Raw genomic sequence first — 23,057 nt, forward strand, 5'->3', positions numbered from 1 at the left:
TGATTTCTGCCCCCATGACAGAGGGCGGAGAGAAATGGCGGTACTCTGAGTGACAGGCTGGGTCTGCTGAGACCGAAAGGAAATACCTGTGACAGCAGCAGGAAGGCTGCAGCAGCAGCACCAGGCAACAGGTGTATTGGGTGATTACAGGGCACTGTGAAGAAACCTGAGAAACTCTCTTTAACTGAAAAATACACACACAGTCCCACACAAGACACAGCTGCAGAACAGGCTTAAGCGGCCTCTAGAATCCGGCCCAATTTGTTTTAGACTACCCCAGGAGAAAGCCACATTATAAAGGTTGTGGCAGGAGGCTTTTTGTTAATGCCTGAATCTCAATCAAAGTATTAGCAATCAAAGAAATAAAAAAAAGTTCAAAAATCAACCCTAAAACAATGGAGATGCATAAATTAACTGAAAAAATAAAATTACCATTTGAATAATGCTCAATGAGTAAAAATGGGAAAACAGCAAACTAAGTAAAATTAGGAAAATGAGGATATCAATAAAAAGATATAAAGTATGAAAAACAAACTGAGAAACAGGTATGAAAGGAAATAATTACTGAGAAATTCTTAAAAGAAAGAAAAAAATATTAAAAAATCAAGAAGCTCAACACATCAACTAGTATAAACAAAAGGGACATAAGACACATTATAACCACAGTTTCCAAAGTCAAAGGAGAAAATAATCCTGAAAGCAGCAAGTGAAAAGCAAAGTGTATGCTCTTAGGAGATTACCAGTGAATTTGTCCACAGAAACCTTGAGGCCAGGCTGGGCACGGTGGTTCACACCTGTAATCTCAGCACTTTGGGAGACTGAGGCAGGCAGATCGCTTGAGCCCAGGAGTTCGAGATAAGCCTGAGTAGCATGGTGAAATCCCATCTCTACAAAAAGTACAAAAAAAATTAGTTGTGTATGCTGTTGCACTTCCCAGCTACTCAGAAGCCTGGGGTGGGAGAATCACCTGAGCCTGGAAAGTTGAGGCTGCAGTGAGCCATGATCACACCACTGCACTCCAATTTGAGTGACAGAGTAAATCCCTGTCTCAAAAAAAGTACAAGCTGAAGCAAGAAGGGAACTGGATGAGATAGTCTAATTGCTGAACACAAAACTTCCAAGCAAGAATAATATAACCAGTGTCCTACAAAATAATAAAAAATAAAGACTTTCTGACATAACCAAGGGCTACACTACCACTACACATGTCAAATAAGAAACGGTAAAAACAGTCCTTTCCATTGAAAATAATGCAATGCTAGAAAATAATATATAATCATATCAAAATAAATACATGGAAAAGATACGCATACACAGAAAAATAAAATTCTGTGGTACTATAATGATGGTGCAGAAATCACTTTTTTTTTTTTTTTTTTTTGAGACGGAGTCTTGCTCTGTCACCCAGGCTGCAGTGCAGTGGCCGGATCTCAGCTCACTGCAAGCTCCGCTTCCCGGGTCTACGCCATTCTCCTGCCTCAGCCTCCCGAGTAGCTGGGACTACAGGCGCCCACCACCTCGCCCGGCTAGTTTTTTGTATTTTTTTAGTAGAGACGGGGTTTCACCGTGTTAGTCAGGCTGGTCTCGATCTCCTGACCTTGTGATCCGCCCGTCTCGGCCTCCCAAAGTGCTGGGATTACAGGCTTGAGCCACCGCGCCCAGCCAGAAATCACTTTTAATTATCTAAAATTTGAAAGATGAAAGTAGAAAAATAATCATAAATATCTGTTAATGGATATATAACATTAAATGATTCAGTGACATCAGTAACAAAGTTGAGGGCAGATTTAATAAGAAAGAATTTTTGTATACAACTAAGGTTAAGTATTTACCAGTGTAAAATATCTTGCTGTAACTTTAAGATGTTTTATATACTTTCCATGGTAACTACAAAGAAAATGTCTATAAGACACACAAAAGAAAATTTAAAAAGGAGTCAAAGCTTATTACACAAAGTACAAGACACAAAAAAGAAAGGGAGAAAGAAAAAGCTACAAGAATCAAGTAAAAAAAATACAATGGCTAAAGTACATCTTTTCATTTCAGTAAATTATTAGGAACTAAACTACTCAATCAAAAGGCATATGCTAAATAATTTAAAACCAAACCAAGATCAAACTATAGCTGACCTACAAGAAATTCACCTGAGACCTAATGACAAAAAGAGACTGAAAGTGGCAAGATGGAAATAGACATTTCATGCAAATGTTAATGAAATGAGAGAAGAGGTTACAATTATATTACGCAAAATACATCTTAAGTCAAAAATGTCATACTTCATAAAGCATACTTTAAGTCAGAGCTCACAAAAAACAAGAACATAAAACAATAATAGAAGGGGGAATGAACTGGGAACCTATGACAAGTGTGGGTGCATATTTGTATATATATTTGGGTATTGAAGTAATTTCCTATTATATTGCTATTTCTTGCTTCAATTTTGCAAGTTCTTTATAAACAAATAATTACAGCATTGAAGCAAGAAACAGACAGCAATATAATAGTGGCATACTTCTAGAACCCACTTTCAGTAATGAATAATAAAGCAAGACTTAACAATTGTAGAGAGGACCTGAAAGCACTACAAAGCAATTCCACCTCACAGACACAGATACAACACTCCACACAACACAGCAGGAGACACACTCTTCCCACGAGCTCAGGAAACATTCTCCAGGACAGGCCACCTGTTAAACAAATAAACACGTCTTACCAAATTTCAAAAAACGGAAGTCTTCTGCATTACTATATATGACCAAAATGAAATGAAACTGGAAATAACAAAGAAAAACAAAAAAATTCACAAATATATGGAAATTAAACAACACATCTGAGCATGCTCTTGTTCAAGGGTTGAAATACTCAATATTGCAAAGATGTTCACGCTGTCCAATGCAATCTACAAACTCCACGCAATCTCTTTCAAATTTTGAATCCTCTTTTTGCAGAAATAAAAGCAACAACCTAAAAATCCTAAGACATCTCAAGGGACTGTAAAGCACCCAACAATTTTCAAACAGAGGAACAATGTTGGAGGTATCACACTGTCTGACTTCAAAACACATTATGAGGCAACCGTAATTAAAACAGTTTGGTATTGGTATAAAGGCAGACAAATAGTACAATAAAACAGAATGTAGCACAGATTTAAAAATAAAACACAGAAAAATAAAACTGTAGAACAAATAGCTAAAATATGGGATTCATTGAACACCATGATCTAAACCAATATATTCATGAAAGAAGTCTTACAAAAAATACACAGCAGAAAAGCAGCAGAGGCATTATTCGAAGAAAAAAAGGTTGTTAACTTTCCAAATTTCAATATGATAAAAATGTTACTAACCAAGAACACCTGATCTAGAATAATTTCACTTCAAAAGAACAAGGGAAAAATAAAGACTTTCCAAAATAAATAAATAGATGAGGGTGTTCACTACCACTAGTATAGTTCTATAAGAAATGCTAAAGGCTGGGTAGGCATGGTGGCTCATGCCCATAATACCAGCTTTGGGTGGGCCAAGGTAGGAGGATTGCCTGAGATCAGGAGTTAGGAATTAGCCTGGTCAACAGAGCAAGACCCAATCTCTACAAAACACAGAAAAAACACTGAAAAAACTTCATCGTGTTAAAAAAGACAATGATGCTAGACAGCATTATAAAACCATATGAAAATATAAAACTCTGTTAAAGGCATATAAGCAGATATATAATACTTTACTATCATAATGATGGTGTAAAAAACTCAGAATTCTGCCATAATATCTGAAAAAAAAATCTGCATAAATCTTTGCTACCAGATACAAAATATACAATAATTTGTTACATTAATAGCACACTGGAGGGTGTTACAGTTTCTGTATTTAATGAAGTTGTGAGATTAAAATCTATAACTTTAAGGTGTTTGATGTCCTCTCCATTTTTCAAGGCGATCACGAAGAAAATACCTATACAAGGTCTGCAAAACACAATGAGAAAAGAATGAAAGCATGTCCACACAAAATCAACAAAACAAACGATGAAGACAGTCAAAGAGGAAATGAGGGATAACATATCTACAAGAAACACAGAAAAACTTAACAGTCAAGATAGTGATAGTAACTTCATTTCCTTCAGAAATTATTTTAAATATAAATTAACCTACTTATTTAACAGAAATAAAATAGCTGAATTAAGAACAATATGCTAGCTACAAAAGACTTTAGCTTTAAATAGAAAAATAGGCTGAAAGTAAGAATAAAAAAAAATTCCATGCAATTAGTAACCACAGTCAGGTGGGGTGGTTATCATTATATTAGACACAATATACTTTAAGTCAAAACTGTCACAGGAGATAAAGATTAATAGCATGTAATGGCAAAATGTGTCCATTAACCAGGAACCTGTAACTGTTTATCTGTCTATATTTATATCTAACATCAGGGTTCCCAGATACATAAAGCAAATATGGAGAGAAGTGAAGCAAGACGTACACAGAAATACAATAATTATCGACTCTAAGACCCCATTTTCAACACAGAATAGAAAATTACACAGAAGATCAAGGCCAGGTCGGGTGGCTCACACCTGTAATCCCAGCACCTTGGGAGGCCGAGGTGGGCGGATCATGAGGTCAGGAGATCAAGACCATCCTGGCTAACACGGTGAAACCCTGTCTCTACTACAAATACCAAAATAAAATTAGCCGGGTATGGTGGCGGGCGCCTGTAGTCCCAGGTACTCGGGAGGCTGAGGCAGGAGAATGGCGTGAACCCGAGAGGCGGAGCTTGCAGTGAGCCGACATCATGTCATTGCACTCCAGCCTGGGTGACAGAGTGAGACACCGACACACACACATACACACACACACACATACACACAGAGAAAATTCCACAGAAGAGCAACTTAACAGATACGTATAGAATGCTCCAGTCAAAAAAAGCATAACATACAATATTCTCAAATACACAAAGTGCATTCTGTTACAACAAATAACTCTTCAAAGATGAAAGTCCCATGACATGTTTTCTAACCAAAATGTAATAAAACTAGAAATCAAAAGCAAAAGTAATACTGGCAATGCCAAGAATGTATGGAAATTAAACACCCTTGAACATACACATTCTTGCTCAATGGTCAGATAATTTAGTTTTTTAAAGATGTCAATAATGGCCACACTAATGTACACATTCAGTGTAATCTCAATCAAATTCCCAATGGTACTTTTTGGTTTTTTAATCCTAAAATTAGTTTAAGAACAATAACTAGTCGAAAATCTTTAAAAAGAACAAAGAGGCATTACACTTTCTGATTTTAAAACATATAAAAAGCTACGAAAATAAAAACAATGTGGTACTGACACAAAGACAGATAACTAAATGATGAAACAAAGCAGAGAGCCCAGAAATAAACTCTTGTGGATAAAATCAAATAATTTTCCACAAGGTATCCATGACCACACAATGGAGAAGAGTCCTTTCAACAAATGATGTTAAAAACTAGATATCTACATGGAAAAATGAAGTGATATCTTTTCCATGCACCATATACAAAAGTATTTTAAATGAAATATTTAGACATAGAAATAGAATAAAACTCTTAGAAGAAAATATAGGAGAGCAAATGCATAAGCAACAAAAGAAGAACAGAAAAACTGAACTACATGAAACTTCAAACTTTCTGCAAATCAAAGAAAATAATGAGTGAAGTGAAAATGCCACCTAGGAAATGGGTAAAAATACTTGGAAATCACACATTTGATAGGACTTAATATTCAGAGTATATAAGGAACTTTTACAACTCAACAACAAAAATTAAATAACTTGATTTAAAAATAGATGAAGGACTAACTGAAATCTCTTCAAAAAAGATATGGAAACGCCCAACAAGCACCTGAATGAATGCTCAAATTACTAATTTGTAGAGAAATGCAAAACAAAAGGACAATTAAGCTATTTCCTCATACGTATTAGAATGGCCACTGTAAAAAAAAAAATTCAGATCTGTCAAGGATGTGAAGACGTTGAAAACCACGTAACCTGCTGGTAGGAAAGAAAGGATGCAGCCATGATGAAAGATAGCATAGGCCAGGCGCGCTGGCTCACAACTGGAACCCCAGCACTTTGGGAGACTGAGGCGGGTGGATCACTTGAGCCCAGGAGTCCGAGACCAGCCTGGGCAACATGGCAAAACCTTGTCTCTATTAAAAATACAAAAGTTAGCTGGGTGTGGTGGTGGACACCTGTACTTCCAGGTCCTCGGGAGGCTGAAGGGGGAGGAAGGCTCGAGCCCAGGAGGCAGAGGTTGCAGTGAGCTGAGATGGCGCCACTGCACTATAGCCTGGGTGATAGAGTGAGACTTTTTTTTTTTTAAATAGCATAAATGTTCTTCAAAAAATTAAAAATGGAATTATATGACCCAGCAATCCCACTTCTGGATCTATATCAAAAGTACACACTGCAACTCAGGACTTAGGAGAGATATTTGCACACCCATGTTTACTGTGTCACTATTCAGAAAAGTCAAATGGGGGAAGCCTCAAGTGATGAACACACACAAAAAATGTGGCATCTGCATACAAGGAATATTATTCAACCATAAAAACAGTAATACGGAGTTACAAAACACTAAGATGTTAGTCATAAAATCTGCTATGAAACACTGATGTACCATTAAAAAAGAATTTGCCTAGATAACTACAATATTTAACTGTGACTGTGTAATCATGAAAAGCAGGTATTCTGAATCACTGGCATGCAGTGTACAGCAGTGACACTTCACAGAAAATGCACTACAATCATTAATAAAAGACTCTACCGAGAACATTTTAATGAGTAAGAAGATACTAAAGATAATTTTTATTATATGTTTACTATACTGATGCGATTCTTATGCAAAATTAAAATGCTGCCATCCAAGTTTTAGAAGCAAAGAATAGCTTTATATTTCTAAAGAAAGAGAAAAGTATAAACTATGTAAAGTATAGTGAGAGTCACTGATATATAAAATAAACATTTGGGAATAAATAATATTACTATTTATATACGGATTGAAGAAATAGGATAATTTAATAAATATGGAGTGCTTGCCGGGTGTGGTGGCTCATGCCTGTAAATCCCGACACTTTGGGAGGCTGAGGTGGGCAGATCATCTGAGGTCGGGAGTTTGAGGCCAGCCTGACCAACATGGACAAACCCCGTCTCTACTAAAAATACAAAAAATTAGCCAGGTGTGGTGGCACATGCCTGTGTGTAAATCCCAGCTACTCGGGAGGCTGAGGCAGGAGAATCACTTGAACCTGGGAGGCGGAGGTTGCAGTGAGCCAAGACAGTGCCATTGTACTCCAGCCTGGGTAACAAGAGCCAAACTCCATCTCAAAATAAATAAATAAATAAACAAATAAATAGTGCTTACGAAATAATTTAATTCAGACATAACACGTTAATTCTAGCATATTGTTCTGCACATTAGAATTTGAAATTAGAGATAAATCTGAAATGGAGCAAAAGAGAAAGTGAAAATGTACAGGAGAGTGACATAGAAAAATGGTGAAATAAGTGGACCAGGCTTATATATCCCCCAACAACAACAACAACGTGTCAGTCTTCTGTGTGCAGAAATGCCTTTCCAAGAGAATCAGGCAGCACAGCTCACGCCTATAATCCCAACTATTCAGGCCTGGGGTGAGAGGCTCACTTCAGGGCAGAAGCTCAGAACCAGCCTTGGTGATACAGAGAGACCTCATCTCAAAAAAATGCCTTTAAGAGAGCTTTGGAATCCAGGAAGGGGGTTGTAAAATTCTGCTAAAGACCAAGACCACAGATTCAACAAACTTCTTATCAAATTCCAGCGGCCTTTTTCACAGTAATGAAAACAGAATTCTAAAATTTATATGTTATTACAATAGACTTGGCATAGCCAAAGGAATCTATAGGAAAACGAACAAGGCAAGAGACATAATATTTTCTGATTTCAAGCGACATTTTAAGACTACAGTAGTAAGAACAGGATGGTATCTGAACAGAGAAGAAAACTGCCAGAGAGACCAACGGGACAGAACGGAGAGCCCAGAATTAAACTCATGCATATCCACTTAACTAATCTTTCACAAGTGCACGAAGAATACACAACACAGATGGTATAGTCTCTTCAACACTTGGTCCTGGGGAAACAGAATACCCACAATCAAAATAATGAAACACACAATTTTTCTTACACCATACTCAAAAATTAACCTGAAATCAAGCCTTAAATGTAAAACATGTATCCTTAAAAACTCTGAGAAAAAACTTCTTTGATATTGGTCTTGGCAATCATTTTTTAGATATGGCACCAAAAGTACAGCAACAAAAGTAAGTATCAACAAGCTGGACTGCATTAAGCTAAAAAGCTTCTGCACGCCAAAGACCATTTACAATCAAACTTTTGGATATTAGGATGGCTAATATAAAAAATAAGCAGTATATCAGGGCTGTGCAAAAGTAATTGTGGCTTTTGCCTTCTAAATAGTAAGAAACACTCTTACTTTTGCAGCAACCTAACAACAATGTTGACAAGGATGTAAAGAAAAAACAATTCTGAACACTCAACTGGTAGAGTTCTCAACTGGTAGAGTCATTATGAAAACCAGGAGGGGGCGCTATTTAAAAATTAAAAAAAGATAAACCTAGTCTACAATGCAGAAATCCCACTTCTGTGTACATAATAACTGAAGGGAATAAAAGCAGCAGCTTGAAGAATTATCTGCTCCCTCATGTTCACTGCAGCATTATTCACAATTGTCAAGATACAAAGACAAGCTAAACGTTTGTGGATGCTGAATGGATAAAGAAAATGTGATATAAATAGACAACAGAATATTAGCCATAAAAAAGGAATGAAATCCTGTTATTCAACAACATGGATGACCCTGAAGGACATGATGCTAAATAAACTCAGCCAGGCCCCAAGACAGAGATTGCACGTTCCCCCTCGGATGTGGAATCTGTCATGGCTGAACTCACAGGAGCAGAGGACGATGGCAGTTGCCAGGGCCTGGAGTTGGGGAAAATGAGCTGTTGTTCAAAAGGTACAAACTTTCAGTTGTAAGATGAGTAAGTTTGGGGAATCTAATGAGTAGCTTTATGAACACAATTAATAATCTTTTGTATGCTTAAAATTTGCCAACAGTAGACATGAACTGTTCTCACTACAAGAAAAGGTAATTATGTGAAGTGATAGATTTATTCCTTAATGTGATTGTACTAATTATTTCACAATGTATACACATATCAAATTATTACATTGTACACAATATACACAGTTTTTATTTCTAAAATAATCTGTTACACATATGCCCATATAGACACACCTGTATATATATGTGTGTGTGTATATATGAATGGATAAAGAAAATACGATGTAAATAGACAACAGAATATTACTCCAGCATAAAAAGTGAAATCCTATCATTTCAAAAGGATGTTGATATATGATATATACACACATATATGATATATACACACACATATATACATACACATACACGTACATACATATGAATGACACAGTCCTGATAAGCCTCATACTAAAAAAGAAGAAATTATAAAATGATAATATTATAACTATTACAGTTGGGAATTAGGGAATATAGAGTTTAAATGACCAACCTCAGTTCACGCTAAAAAAAAAAAAAAATAAAATTTTGAAGTACAACAACATTAGATCATCTCATATTTGGGCAGATGCCTAGTGTTTGGAGAAAACTGCTGAGTATACATTTCTGTAGACTCCCATTTGAAATCTCTGTGGGATACGAAATCATAAAGCAGAAAGCACACAACATCTGTTTATGGGACTTCTGGGATTTCTGAACCAAACACCATCACCACGCCTCTTGCACACTTCAGACATGATGCAAAAAGGAAATCAAAAAACCTTTAACAGAGTTCCTCAAACATAGGCAGGTACATGCGTGTTCCCAAAAGCAGTGGCAGAGCAAGACATGAGACCATACAGGCCCTTACTCGTCAGGAGGAGGATCTGATTTTTACTGTAACTTTTATAAAGGAAGATCACTAAACAGGAAGTGGAGTCTGTAGAAAATTTAAGAGAATGAGACAGAAGACGCTCCTAGGGGACAGCAAGAGAAAGACACTCAGGCTCTCAGAAACCATCTCCACTAGAGCAGAGCTTCCCAAACCACATTTTAAGCTCTGGCTCTGGTTTCCTCCTCGACCTCTGGACCTCTCACCTGGGTTACCTGCTTCGTTCACGCCCACCCACCTGGATGTCCGTCTGCTGCCTCCTGTCTCTTCACATTCCAGGGCTCTTTGCTTTGCTCCAGGCAGGTGATCAGGCCTGGCTTCGAGACGGTGAGACCTGTTTTATTAGAAAAAAGTGACATTACTCTTGCTGAAATTCTCCAATTACCAACCTTGTACTGTGCTTAGTAGAGTGAACATTATAGAAGATTCTAGAAAATTAATCCAAAAATGATGCTTCCTGACATAAACAATATTCAGTAAGTATTGTAAATCTGTGGGTTCTCAGTTTCACCACTCAGTACTGCTGAAATAAAACACTGGTAGTGGAAATTTGACTTTAAGGTGTGGGCAACAATATTTCATGCCACTGAATCTCTGGAATTATCACTAGAGTGAAAGATACAAATCAGTTAAAAAAAAGGAAGTTTATGTCAAAATGAACCACATTTTGAAGATTTTTTTTAACATCAACAATTCCCCATGTTTTTCTTAAAAGCAGGGATCTGAAACTCATTCATGCAATGCAGAAACTCCCAAAAACCATTCCGCAAAGGAACGAAAGGAACTCTTTAGGGCATATGAGGAATTACGTATTGAAGTTATCCTCACCAATGGAGAACAAGTTTCTGTAGTTCTCCAACATCACATCCCTGTACAAATTCTGCTGAGCAGGGTCCAGGCATTTCCACTCCTCCAGGGAGAATTCTATGGCCACATCCCTGAACGTCAACAGTGTCTGAAGAAGAAACAACAACAACAACAAATACTTACCAAGTGGCTTTGGGCAGAGTTCTTAACTGGATTCAAGGTGAAATGAGCGAGTGAAGAGAACTGGTTCTAACTTACACAAGTGACTGGAATTATAAAATAAGGTAATTTTTAGCACAAGAATATTCTCTAACTCTGAGGAAAGAGAATTGCCTAAGATCCACATAAGCAGTGTACATACAATACTTTTCTGGATGATGAAGTATAAAATTAAGGGCGTCAACAAAGGCATGTCCATTTTTGAGTGCTACATTTACGTCACATGAATAAAGTGTGTATATTTCTCAGGTGCAAAAGTCATGGTGAGTTAGAAGCTGTCTCTACAATTTTAATGTGTCCAATAAACTAGAGCTCTTGTGCAGATTTTGTTCAGGAAATCGGAGGTCAAGCCTGAGTTTCCGAATTTCTAATGCGCTCACCAGTGATGCCAGTCCTTTGGGCCCAAGGACAATATTTTGTCAAAATCCTGTAAGTGGCAGAGCATGGGTTTATCCCAGTTTTTCTGAACCACAAAGAGATCAGATTCTTCATCTTCTAAAGCAAGGCATATGCAAAAAGAATCTAAGAAGCAAAGACCTTTCAGATTAAATGTGATTATTTATGCACACTAATTAGTAAATCTCCTCAAGGTACTTAAAGAGAAAAAAATGAACTCTACAATGGAAAAATCTGTCAGAGAGCTCTTTCACCAACTGAATAAAACTAATATCAACTGTAATAGGACAGATTTTTATCATGTGCCAACGCACAGAGAAGGACATATTACCGGTGTGATATTGGCCAAAAGGTCAATTATAATCTGAATCGAATCATATTGAAACTTACTGTTATGCAAAGTTCAAGCAACAAATAAATATCTCCCAGGTATTGCGGGATCTGGCCAACAGCCTGCAATGCCAACGGGGCTCTTTCTTTGTTCCCAAGTGGATCAGCAGGTCGAGAAATAAAAGACACACTCAAGATAGTGAAAGCTGGGTCCGGGGGGGTCACCACCTTCTGGTCCTGCGATGCTGCCAATGCACTGGATATACCAGCATTTGTTATTAAGTTTAGTGAGGATGGGGGTAGGTTAGTGAGGGATTTAGGGTCGTTTGATTATGAGGTGAGATGGTCACATGGGAATGAAGTAATTCTTTAACATAACATTGGTGTGCAGAAGTACAGTACACAGAGATAAGAATTTACAATACAGTGTGTGCATCAGCAATTTCTAACAGAGCCTTAAAACACAAACACAGTCTATCCATAACCTATGATTAGCAAGATATTAAACAGCAGTAATAATGGCGGCAAAAGCTGGTTACGAACAATCAATGGAAGCAGGACGTAGAAGTAGACAAACGGTTAGACCACAAATTCTCAGAAGGTAGTATGCCTTCACCCTAAAGAGACCTAGAAAAGCTGTGGCAAGATAAGGGCGTTTATAGCCCTGTCTTATCCATGTGGACAGGTGCCCCCCATGTGTCCATTTATAGGCTCTCCACAAGGGTCGCATTCCATTTCCAGAGCTATGAACTTCTGTTTTTCTGGGATAGGAATCTTGGTGATGTGAAACCTCTCTGACTGCACGTCCGTTCATAGGCTCTCTGCAGGGGGAAGCACATCACGTGCTGTTGGCTCATTCTGGCAGCCCAACCCGGCATTGTCTTTACACAATCCTGCATGCAGTTTTGTATTTACAACAATTAGGAGCGTTTCATCTTTTATTCTGTAGCAGTAGTTTCAGGGGGTCTCCCTACACCCAGGTTCTGACAAATAAATACCTCCCAGGTTCTGACAAGTATCTCCCAGGTTCTGTACTCTCTTGTTTTGAGACGGAGTCTCACTCTGTAGCCCAGGCTGGAGTGCAGTGGTGTGATCTCAGCTCACTGCTACTTCTGCCTCCCTGGTTCAGGCAATTCTCGTCCCTCAGCCTCCGGAGTAGCTGGAACTACCCACATGTGCCACCATGCTTGGCTAATTTTTGTATTTTTTCAGTAGAGATGGGGTTTCACCATGTTGGCCAGGCTGGTCTCGAACTCCTGGTCTCTAGTGGAGGCCTAGGCCTCCCAAAGTGTTGGGATTATAGGCGTGAGCCACTGCGCCCAGCAGTAATCTCTAATAGTGTATTAAAATAGTCTTTCTTTAGCATTCTAAAAAGCAAGTATCTTTTCATTTTTCTCTTTTCCAGAATGCTCTGAGTTATTCTGGGCAATAAATGTCATCAGGTTTAAATGTTTATTTTCTTAGTCCTGTTCTGCATACAGCTAATGGAGCATCCAGATGAAACCTAAACAGTGCACGTTTCCCTTCTTTGCTGACATCCAAAAACCGCCCCTCATCCTCGAGAGGAATGCTGGGTATCCACACGTTCGGTGCCACGAAGTGAACGTTTTTAATACTGCAGGTCATAAAGTCATGGTGAGAATTCTTCATGGCATATAAGAAGTCAAGGTGAAGATAACAGAGAGACGGCTTTGGTATGCAGAAAAATATGTTCAGAGACCCTTCATTATTACAAGAAAAAAAAAAGTAGCTGAAACAAATTTATGCAGAAACACCACAAGTAGAGAAGTAAAGGTTTCCAAATTCTAAACACATGACATTTCAGGAGCAAAAGTGGACACAACCCCTGACCTGAGATGCATTTACCTGAGCACCAGCCATTTCTTTCTCTTTCTCCTGCTTCTCTGGGATTTCCTCTTAGGAAAGATCTCTGGAAAATCACACCTGCATCATGAGAATATGCCTTTAAAGGTGTCAGCACAACCCCTTCACCTGCGACCACCACACCCATCAACGGAAAGACCTAGAAATACAGAAAAAGTCCACGCTTTTCTGTTCTTTATAAAAGACATTCAGCAACAGGAAACTTCTACGTGGAGATCAAAATGTGACTTTCTCTCTTCCGGCTCTCAGGTTCCCTCCCCTGCTAAACAAAAGCAATTCTGCTTTGGCAACTGGAGCATAAGCTGTACTGAGCCAGCCTCTGAAACCTAGGCAGAGAAGGCCCTGTGACCTCCCTTTGGAACCAAGGCTGAACTCAACTTGTACAAATGCATCTGAAATCCCCCATCACTGATTCTGGCCACACCTTAGAATCCCATGAGGCATGTGATTTAAACAGCACTGGTGCTTCCACCCAAACCAATAGGCAGAATCTGTGGGGAGGCAATGGTGAGGGCCTTTTTTTGAGTTGTCCATGTGATTTACTTAGAAGCCAGGTTGAGAACCATTTAGCTAAGCCTTGCTTCTCAAGCTTCAATGTGCATATGGATCTTCTGGTAATTTTGGCCCCACCCTGAGTCAAGTGATCCTGAAGATTTCAAAGGGGTTCATGGGTTGGATTTTTTAACAGTTCCGCCATTAATGGTGATGCTGCTCCCCCAAGACTTGTGATCATCAACACTCAGCTAAACAAAGCAGCCCCAGCACGGTCCCTTACACCCAACCCTCTGACCACAACACAAGTTCTTGTGGTGCGAATGGAGACAGTCAATCTCCATTCTGAAAGATTACATTATTTTCTGGCTCTTGAAAGTTTTCCAGGGCTGGAGAAGGAAGCAATGTCTGAGTCTGTCTGCATTTGGAAAACAATGTGTACACACATATAAATGCAGCGTTTATTAAGCAGGCACTATGTGCTCAGAAGTATGTGACAGCACTGTGCTGGGCACCTCACGTCATGTGAGCCAATCCTCATCACACCCTGGGTGATAGAACCAAGTGTCCCGCAACTCTCAAGATATAGACGAAGGACCCAGGCTTTGCAGCTCTTCTTCTATTTTCCTATAATTAACTTTTTAAAAGTGTAATGATAAAAGCTCCATATAGACCGATGGAAGGGATACAGAGAGGATGAAGTATAGTGCAGAGGCACTTTCCATTGTTGCATTTATCCTCACTTTCTTGGGGCTTGTGAAGCAACTATTAGACCCACAGGACTGAGAAACAGGTTGCTGGATGCGATGCCTCTAAAAGCACTGGTGTTAGTAAAAAAGAAAAAAAATTAAGGCCCTAAAACAGAGAGTTCTTTTATTCCATTTATCTGCTTTGGGGTTTCAGAAAATTCTGTGTATTAGTTCTGGAGAGGCAGCAGGAGTCAAACTCTGATTTAACTCCGTAGTTAAACTCCAAACTCTGATTTAACTCTGTAGTTAAACTCTAAACTCTGATTCAAACTCTGATTTAACTCTGTAGTTAAACCCCAAACTCTGATTTAACTCTGTAGTTAAACCCCAAACTCTGATTTACCTCTGTAGTTAAACTCCAAACTCTGATTTAACTTCGTAGTTAAACCCCAAACTCTGATTTAACTCCGTAGTTAAACCCCAAACTCTGATTTACCTCTGTAGTTAAACCCCAAACTCTGATTTACCTCTGTAGTTAAACCCCAAACTCTGATTTAACTCTGTAGTTAACTGTTGGAGCAGAGTCCAGGGTGAGGCCAGACCTGGATGAGGCTCAGAGGAGGGGAGTGCGGGCATGTCTGGGCAGGGAGAGGGCCGCACGCAGGATTCTGCTCTCTATGCTACTAGAGTATTTACAATTCTGTTTTTCCTAAAACTGCCCCCCAAAAACTTAAATCCCAGGATTTGTATAATTTTAATCTATGTTAGCCACTTCCCTATTTTATAACACAAAATAACAAGGAATTTAAACCAAACCTTTAGGGTTTTCTAGGATATATATGGTAGAAGCTAAATATTTATTTTTAGCAGGGCAAAAGCAACAGAAATAATACCACCACCACTTTTTCTATCCGAATATCCCTTCAACGCGACATCAGAACTCACAACGACCACATCAGGAAAACGGCCCAAATGAAGCCAAAGTCCCTTTGACCACTCCCTTCTTCATGCTAACCCCACGATGCTGAATTCAATGATTTATCCAGTTACTGGAAATGGAAAGTTTCTGGCTTGCAGGGACCATGGCTGCCTTCTGTTTTCCTAATGGCTACACAAGATGGAATCAGTTAGTTTATCAGTTTGAATCTCCAGATCTCATTTTTGTTTTTTACTCAAGTACCAGAAAACTGGAGTAATTCCCATGTGGATACCAACGAGGTTTCTTCTCTGAGGGGAGGAACAAACCCTGGGTGACTCGTTTCTCTTTTTCTATGAAAGAAGCACAGATAGACCGTTTTGTCAGCCTGAGCCCCGTCTGCACAGTGCACTCCCGAATGTCCAAAAGACTCCAGGCGCTGGTGAGAGAGTTCCTGGTGACCCTGCACGGATGCCCTCTATGGCCACCCGGGTGGGAGAGATGCAGGCTGATTCTGAGTAGAAAATGGAAAAATTTGGGAGCGAACTTTCTTTGGATATTAAATATAAGTATCTCAGTATGAATAACTTTAATATACTGGTCATGATGTATGTTGTATTTAAAAATTCTCCGTAATTTTAATTCAGTTAAAACACATCATATTTCAAAAGAATGAATAACATTGGTATTAAAATTACTGTTTAAGAGGTTTTTCTAAAATAAATACTGTTCCTTTATATTCACATTATTGTAGAAAATACTGTTTAAGTGGATGCAAGTTGTCTACTAAAAATGACACATAACTATGCTAGTTGTTCCTAAGTAAGAAATAGAATGCAAGCTATGGCCGCAAACCCCACGGTCTAGCTGACACACTGAGCTGTCCTTGCTTTGCAGTGTGTGTCCTTCAGCCTCCAGACCTGAAGCAATCACCTTGGATGACTGGCTTTCTGTCAAAGGCAGTTGGCATCCTTTACCCTTCATCCCTCCGTATCGCTGAGCTTAATCCTATGCTGTGTACTCTTAAAATCAGCTTCTTTCTAAGCAAATCTGCGTCTACTTTAAAAGACTGAAAATGGAAAAAAATAAATATTTGCCAAATTAAAAACAAAAACTAAGCAATGGTTCTCAGGTCCTAAATAAAGATAATCATGAATTAAAAAGAATGACAAAAGACTTATTTAGCTGTTTAAATGACTTACATATATTTCAAAAAAGCAGAGAAAACATTTGCATGTTAAAGTGTCCTAAAGTAAATCCTTTCAGAATTGGGAGAAGAAAAAAATCTTTCTCCTTATTTTCTTTTTTTTTTTTTTTTTTTTTTTTTGTATTTTTTAGTAGAGACGGGGTTTCACTGTGTTAGCCAGGATGGTCTCGATCTCCTGACCTCGTGATCCGCCCGTCTCGGCCTCCCAAAGTGCTGGCTTGAGCCACCGCGCCCGGCCCTTTCTCCTTATTTTCTTTTTCTTTTTTTTTTTTTTTTTTTGGTCAGACGGAGTCTTGCTCTGTCACCCGGGCTGGAGTGCAGTGGCCGGATCTCAGCTCACTGCAAGCTCCGCCTCCCGGGTTTACGCCATTCTCCTGCCTCAGCCTCCCGAGTAGCGGGGACTACAGGCGCCCGCCACCTCGCCCGGCTAGTTTTTTTTTTGTGTGTGTTTTTAGTAGAGACGGGGTTTCACTGTGTTAGCCAGGATGGTCTCGATCTCCTGACCTCGCGATCTGCCCGTCTCGGCCTCCCAAAGTGCTGGGATTACAGGCTTGAGCCACCGCGCCCGGCATCTCCTTATTTTCAAGTGAGAGAACTAAGCCTCTTATTTCTAATTTGTATTTGTTCCTGCAAGAGCCAGGTCTAGGGCCATGGACCTGAAATTCTGAACTTGTTAATTACAGCAGGCACTGGATTCAGGCACCGAAGGGGTGGCCTTGGGCACACCATGTGCACATAAAAGGGGTTTGTGTGCAAAAAAAATCAGGAGAGAAAGGTGCTCTCAAGAATCCACAGGTGACAGACAGTGCAAAGTTGGCAGCAAAACTGGTTGTGCTACAGACAGTGGCCCACGTGGGGCTACGATCCGACTGACAGCGGCCCAGGTGGGGCTATGATCTGACCGATCCCTTTGTGCTGCAGGCGGAAGAGATTACAACTGGGTGATCCAGGGGCATGGGCTGGTGGCAGAAGCTGCTGCTGCAGATTCCCTTTCTGGGGGTGAGGATACACCAGCAGTCCTGAAGGCACGTGTGTGGGTTTTGGGTGAGGAATTCTAAAACCAAAGGTGCTGCAGTGAATTCTGGAAGGGGATGCCCCCTCTTCGAAGGGGCACGGCAAGTCCATGTTCCTAAGTGGGCGGGAATCATGTGATGACAGCTGGGGAGGAGGGTGTCAGTTCTAAGAACTTTTCCCTCTCACCCTCAGGGACCTGGAATCACAGGACAACGTGCCACGCGACAGCCTGTGTGCAGAACACAGCCTTGCTTCCCCAGACATCCAGAGTCTCCCTCCAGCCCGGGCCCCTGTGATGTCTTTCTTCAGACTCCAAGTGTGTGGTGTTTGCTAAACACCAAGCAATTCTTCAACACCAATGAGTGTCTAACTTTTTCTTTTCTTTTTTGAGACAGTCTTGCTCTGTCGCCCAGGCTGAAGTGCAGTGTTGTGATCTTGGCTCACTGCAACCTCCACCTTCTAGGCTCAAGTGATTCTCATGTCTCAGCCTCCTGGGTCGCTGGGATTACAGATGTGAGTAGCTGGGATTACACATATGTGCCATATGCCCGGTGATGTATTTTTAGTAGAGATGAGGTTTCACCATGTTGGCCAGGCTGGTCTCCAACTCCTAGCCTCAAGTGATCCACCTGCCTTGGCCTCCCAACGTGCTGGGATTACAGGTATGAGCCACTGTGCCTGGCCAAGTGTTGAATATTGTAATTCTGACACCACTTAGAGCCAGCCCAGACCCCACAAGTTCAGGGCTCAGTCCCACAACACTGCCACTACAGATGCCAGTCACAAGCCTTGGGCACCCATTTATACTTCGAATATTTATATTTTTGATGTCTACTGCCTATAAACAGGGTACTCCCATAACCTCCTGTCAAGTTCAGTAATTTGATAAAACTACTCAAAGAACTCAGCAAAACACTGTACTTATATTTACTGGTTTACTATAAAAGATACATATCAGCAACGGCCAAACGGAACAGCCGCACAGAGCCAGGGAAAGGGTGGGGAAGGAGGAGTGCCTAAGGGATTCCGGTCAAAAGGCCTGAGCAGCAGAATTGCTCCCTCTTTGTGTTCTCCAGGAGCAGCTGAATGAAGAGAAACCCCTCTATAATATGACCCAGACGACGCTCACTTTGTTACCTACCACAGTACCAGATACAGACTCTTGAAAATCCCCATTTTTTCCTCATAAACAGCTGAACAATTCTGTCTTCAGTGGTCAAAACACTTCTCTATCAAAACTTGCTAAAATTTCTCTCCTTCCCTCTAGCCCCTGAATTTTGAACTACCCTCAGTCTGAGCCAGCATACAACCCCTCCTTCTTGCCCCTCCTAAGAACACACAGATTTCAGAGTAAAACATTCTAGGATCTAGAATCTGGTTTTCCCACCCTCTATCCTGTCTTCCCTCCTCCCTATAAAAACACAAAAAAGCCCGTGTCTGCCTAACTTTTGAGATCCTCAAAGGTATGATAGTTGCCACCTTCTCCCTGTTGCAATCCTCCTTTAGAGTTCGGTAACTTCCTACCTAAAGCTAAATTTATTTGACGAAGTCTAGAAACAGCCCCAGGATAATAACGATTCCATACCCAGGAAGACCTCCCCAAATCCCTTCCATCCCAACTCTAACTGCATCTGCCTGTGGGTCCCCAATGCTCCCAGGCTCTGCAGCTTCTCTCCTTCCATGGCTGCTGTGAGCAGGCTGGGGCACCTGCAGGGGAGGCTCCTCGGGAAGCACTAGCTAGGCCAGGGGCGTCCAATCTTGGCTTCCCTGGGCCACACTGGAAGAACTGTCTTGGGCCACACATAAAATACACTAACACTAACGATAGCTGATGAACTGGAAAAAAAAATCACAAAAACATACCATAATGTTTTAAGAAAGTTTACTAATTTGTGTTGGACCACATTCAAAGCCCAGGACAGCATGTGGCCCAGGCCTGTGGGTTGGACAAGCTTGAGCCAGGCCTTCAATTGCTTTCTTTTGCAGGCTGAATATTGGCCTTAGCTTGGAATGACTGTCCTTGGGCTTCAATTTCCCAATCTGGGCTATCCACTTAGTTTTAAGTAATACCCATTGTTGGAAATATCCAACAAAATCACTCAAACAGCATTTACAAAAGAAAAGGAAACTGTAAGGCACTTACGCTTTCACCTCCACAGAAAAAGCAGAATTATTTATTGCTTTCAGACAATAAACTTGTTGTTTAACTATTTCCATAACAAATCATATAGTAAGCAGTCATATGGGAACACTTTTAGAAGTGCTAAGTTCTGTCTCCCACAACTTAGCATTAAGCTCAGACATGTAGAGAACAGGATATAAAACAGATATTCATAATAACACATTCATCTGGCAAAAAGAGGAGCTCATGTTCTGATGAATCTATGTAATTTACCAAGTAATCTACCATAATTTTTTTGTAGAAAATGTAAACATTCTCCACAGCCATCCAAGAAGCATTTTATTTTCCCTGGTAGCATTCCCAAAGCCCTGGGATTCTGTTGGAAATCATCTTCCACAAAAGAACAGACCTAAGTAACTTTCTACCCTTAATCAGGAGAAGAAAAAGGTATGTATGACTAGATATTTAACTTTTTTCCTGAAATTGACCTATTTCACATCCTTTGTAAGTATTTTCTTACCTTTCAAGCGCTACTGATAAAATGTAAATTTATAATTACAAAACCAAAGTTGCAGTAAGTGAACAAATTATTTCAAGGAGATACAGAGAGTGGCAGTGCCGACTGGAACACAGACACAGCTAAAGACTTGTGTTAAGTCAGGCTATTCTATTCTTTGAGAGATTCTCCCACCTCCATCCTGTTCACTGAAGTGCTCACTGGCCACCCCCCATGATACACTGCACTGTGCCCCACTGAGTGTCCCAGGTGAATTTTGCTTCACAGGTTTTTGCACCATCTCATGGAGGTGGGGTTTTCTTGTCCTTTGAAACACTCTGTCTCCCTTCACAAATCTGAGAGTCCAAAGGGCAGAAATGATTTCGGTCTTTTCCCTCTGACAGCAGCATCTGATTGGCTGATCAGCCATGTATCTCCAAGGATTGAAAATTGGGTTGGGTGAAGACAATCTTAACGTCCTAAGCGTTAGAGGAAGAGTGGACCAGGAGATTTCTCTCAGCCCAGGGCATCCAGCTGCTCCCTGGAGAGGCCACACTTCATACCTCAGGCTGTCCTTTGAGAAATAACCCAGGGCCTGAAATTCACTAGATGCTGCAGCAGACACGGCCATGGTGGGCATCCTGTGTTATCCCTAGACAATACTGAAACTGAGGAGAAAGTCCAGAGGGTGGCTGAGAGCAAATCACCCTGTCAAGTTTCCAAAGTGGAACCTCAAACCAAAGACATTCTGGTACGGTGTCTGTGCCTAGGGAAAATAAAAAGAAGAGGCACAAAGATTTTTTACAATAGTGTCAGAGTATGATTCTCTGCTTTCTTGTCATGTGGAATGATTACAAACAGAAAACAAATCTCTTAAAAAGTGCTGTCCAGGCTGGGCGCAGTGGCTCACGACTGTAATCCCAGCACTTTGGGAGACTGAGGTGGGTGGATCACATGAGGTCAGGAGTTCAAGACCAGCCTAGCCAATATGGTGAAACCCCATTTCTACTAAAAATACAAAAATTAGCCAGGTGTGGTGGTGCAGGACTGTAAAACCAGCTACTCGGGAGGCTGAGGCAGAAGAATTGCTTGAACCTGGGAGGCAGAGGTTGCAGTGAGCGAAGAACACATCACTGCACTCCAGCCTGGGCGATAGAGCAAGACTCCGTCTCAAAAAAAAGGAAAAGAAAAAAAAAAAAGCCATCCAATGCATTGTGAAAAAATGATTCATTACAATACTGTGCCTAAAATTACAGCCAAGGATGAATAGTTAATAATGTTGTGAATTAGAAAGGGGAAGTTAGCATTTGGGAGAATCTGGAAGGTACAGGAAATTTAGTATTTTACTGCAGGCTAGAGTTAGGCCTGAAGAACATGGTGGTGTTTTTGAGACCCTGCTTGAAATGCATTTGGAAAATGCAGCGGAAAAACCAGTTTTCCCTGGAGTGTTAAAAATAATTAACTAGGCCAGCGGAGTGGCTTACACCTGTAATCCCAGCTACTCGGGAGGCTGAGGCAGGAGAATCACTTGAACCTGGAGGCGGAGGTTGCAGTGAGCCGAGATGGCGCCACTGCACTCCAGCCTGGGCGACAGAGCGAGACTCTGTCTCAAAAAAGATAATAAGAATAATTAAATAGCAGGCAATCCGACTGAGGTGGCTCTAGTGCCCTGGGTTCTTATGTTAAAAAAAAAAAAATTAAATGCGTTTCTTGCAAACGACTATCTTGCAGAAACAAAATTCAGGCTTCATCAACCACAAATCTCTAATTACTCTCTGAGTACAAGACCAGAAAATTTCAACCTAGCTAGCTCAAATCAGGAGATGACGTAACTGTACCAAACTAATTAATGAATGTGGTTTGCTTCCTCACGCACCTGATAAAAGCCTTTCCTTCAAGGCCTGCTGGTGGGACCGCCAAACCAAAAAAACATGGTTGGGTCCTCTGCCATTCATGAATCACTCTTTGCTCAAATAAAACTGTTTCACATTTTTGCAAGGACTCCCTCGGGAGACAGGAGGGACTGGGGCCCCCACGGGCTACAGATCATCCTCTTATGCACAAACCACCCGCGGAGTCGGGATTCTCCCTTCCTAACTTGGGGAGATGCGGGTCTGCGGGCGAAGAGCAGCCGCGGGGAGACGGCTCTGGGCTTGGGCCAAAGCCGCTCTGCAGGGATGCGCCAAGGCGCGCGGGGCCCGGCCGCCATGGTGCAGCTGGAAGGGCCTCGGGTTCGCGGAGCCCGGAACCCACCCGGGCAGCCCGGTTCCTCCCCAGCCGGTACCGCGGGTTCCAGCCCGCCCCTGCCTGTCTCTCAGGAGGCCTAGCCCCTACACTCACCATCTCTTGGTCTCCAGGGAGCCTGACGTTTCACTTCTGGATCTCCCGGTGCCTGCGGGTCACACGGCCAACGGCTAGCAGAGGACGCAGAGCGGCGGGGACAGGAAGTGGAACTCTGTCTGGACAAAGGCCCCGCCAGAT

The 23,057-nt window shown here is 40.9% G+C and overlaps 1 protein-coding gene across 16 annotated transcripts in view; it reads right to left on the bottom strand.

The window, feature by feature from the left end:
• ZNF195 (zinc finger protein 195) overlaps positions 1 to 23,057 on the bottom strand; it is a 45,100-nt gene extending 22,043 nt beyond the window's left edge. For 9 of the 16 annotated variants that reach the window (XM_073008182.1, XM_073008223.1, XM_073008339.1 and 6 more), the window contains exons 1-4: positions 22,917 to 23,057; positions 13,623 to 13,779; positions 10,833 to 10,959; positions 10,211 to 10,338 (exon numbers count right to left, since the gene is read on the bottom strand). In XM_073008182.1, coding sequence (XP_072864283.1) covers positions 10,211 to 10,338; positions 10,833 to 10,959; positions 13,623 to 13,779; positions 22,917 to 22,919 — 415 coding nt within the window. In that variant the 5' untranslated portion in view covers positions 22,920 to 23,057. Of the gene's footprint in view, positions 1 to 740; positions 888 to 10,210; positions 10,339 to 10,832; positions 10,960 to 13,622; positions 13,780 to 22,916 lie in introns of all 16 variants that reach the window. The other 7 variants (XM_008012003.3, XM_073008382.1, XM_073008418.1 and 4 more) reach the window with 7 other exon arrangements.

Source organism: Chlorocebus sabaeus, chromosome 1, assembly GCF_047675955.1.
Source record: "Chlorocebus sabaeus isolate Y175 chromosome 1, mChlSab1.0.hap1, whole genome shotgun sequence".
Lineage (NCBI taxonomy): Eukaryota > Metazoa > Chordata > Mammalia > Primates > Cercopithecidae > Chlorocebus > Chlorocebus sabaeus.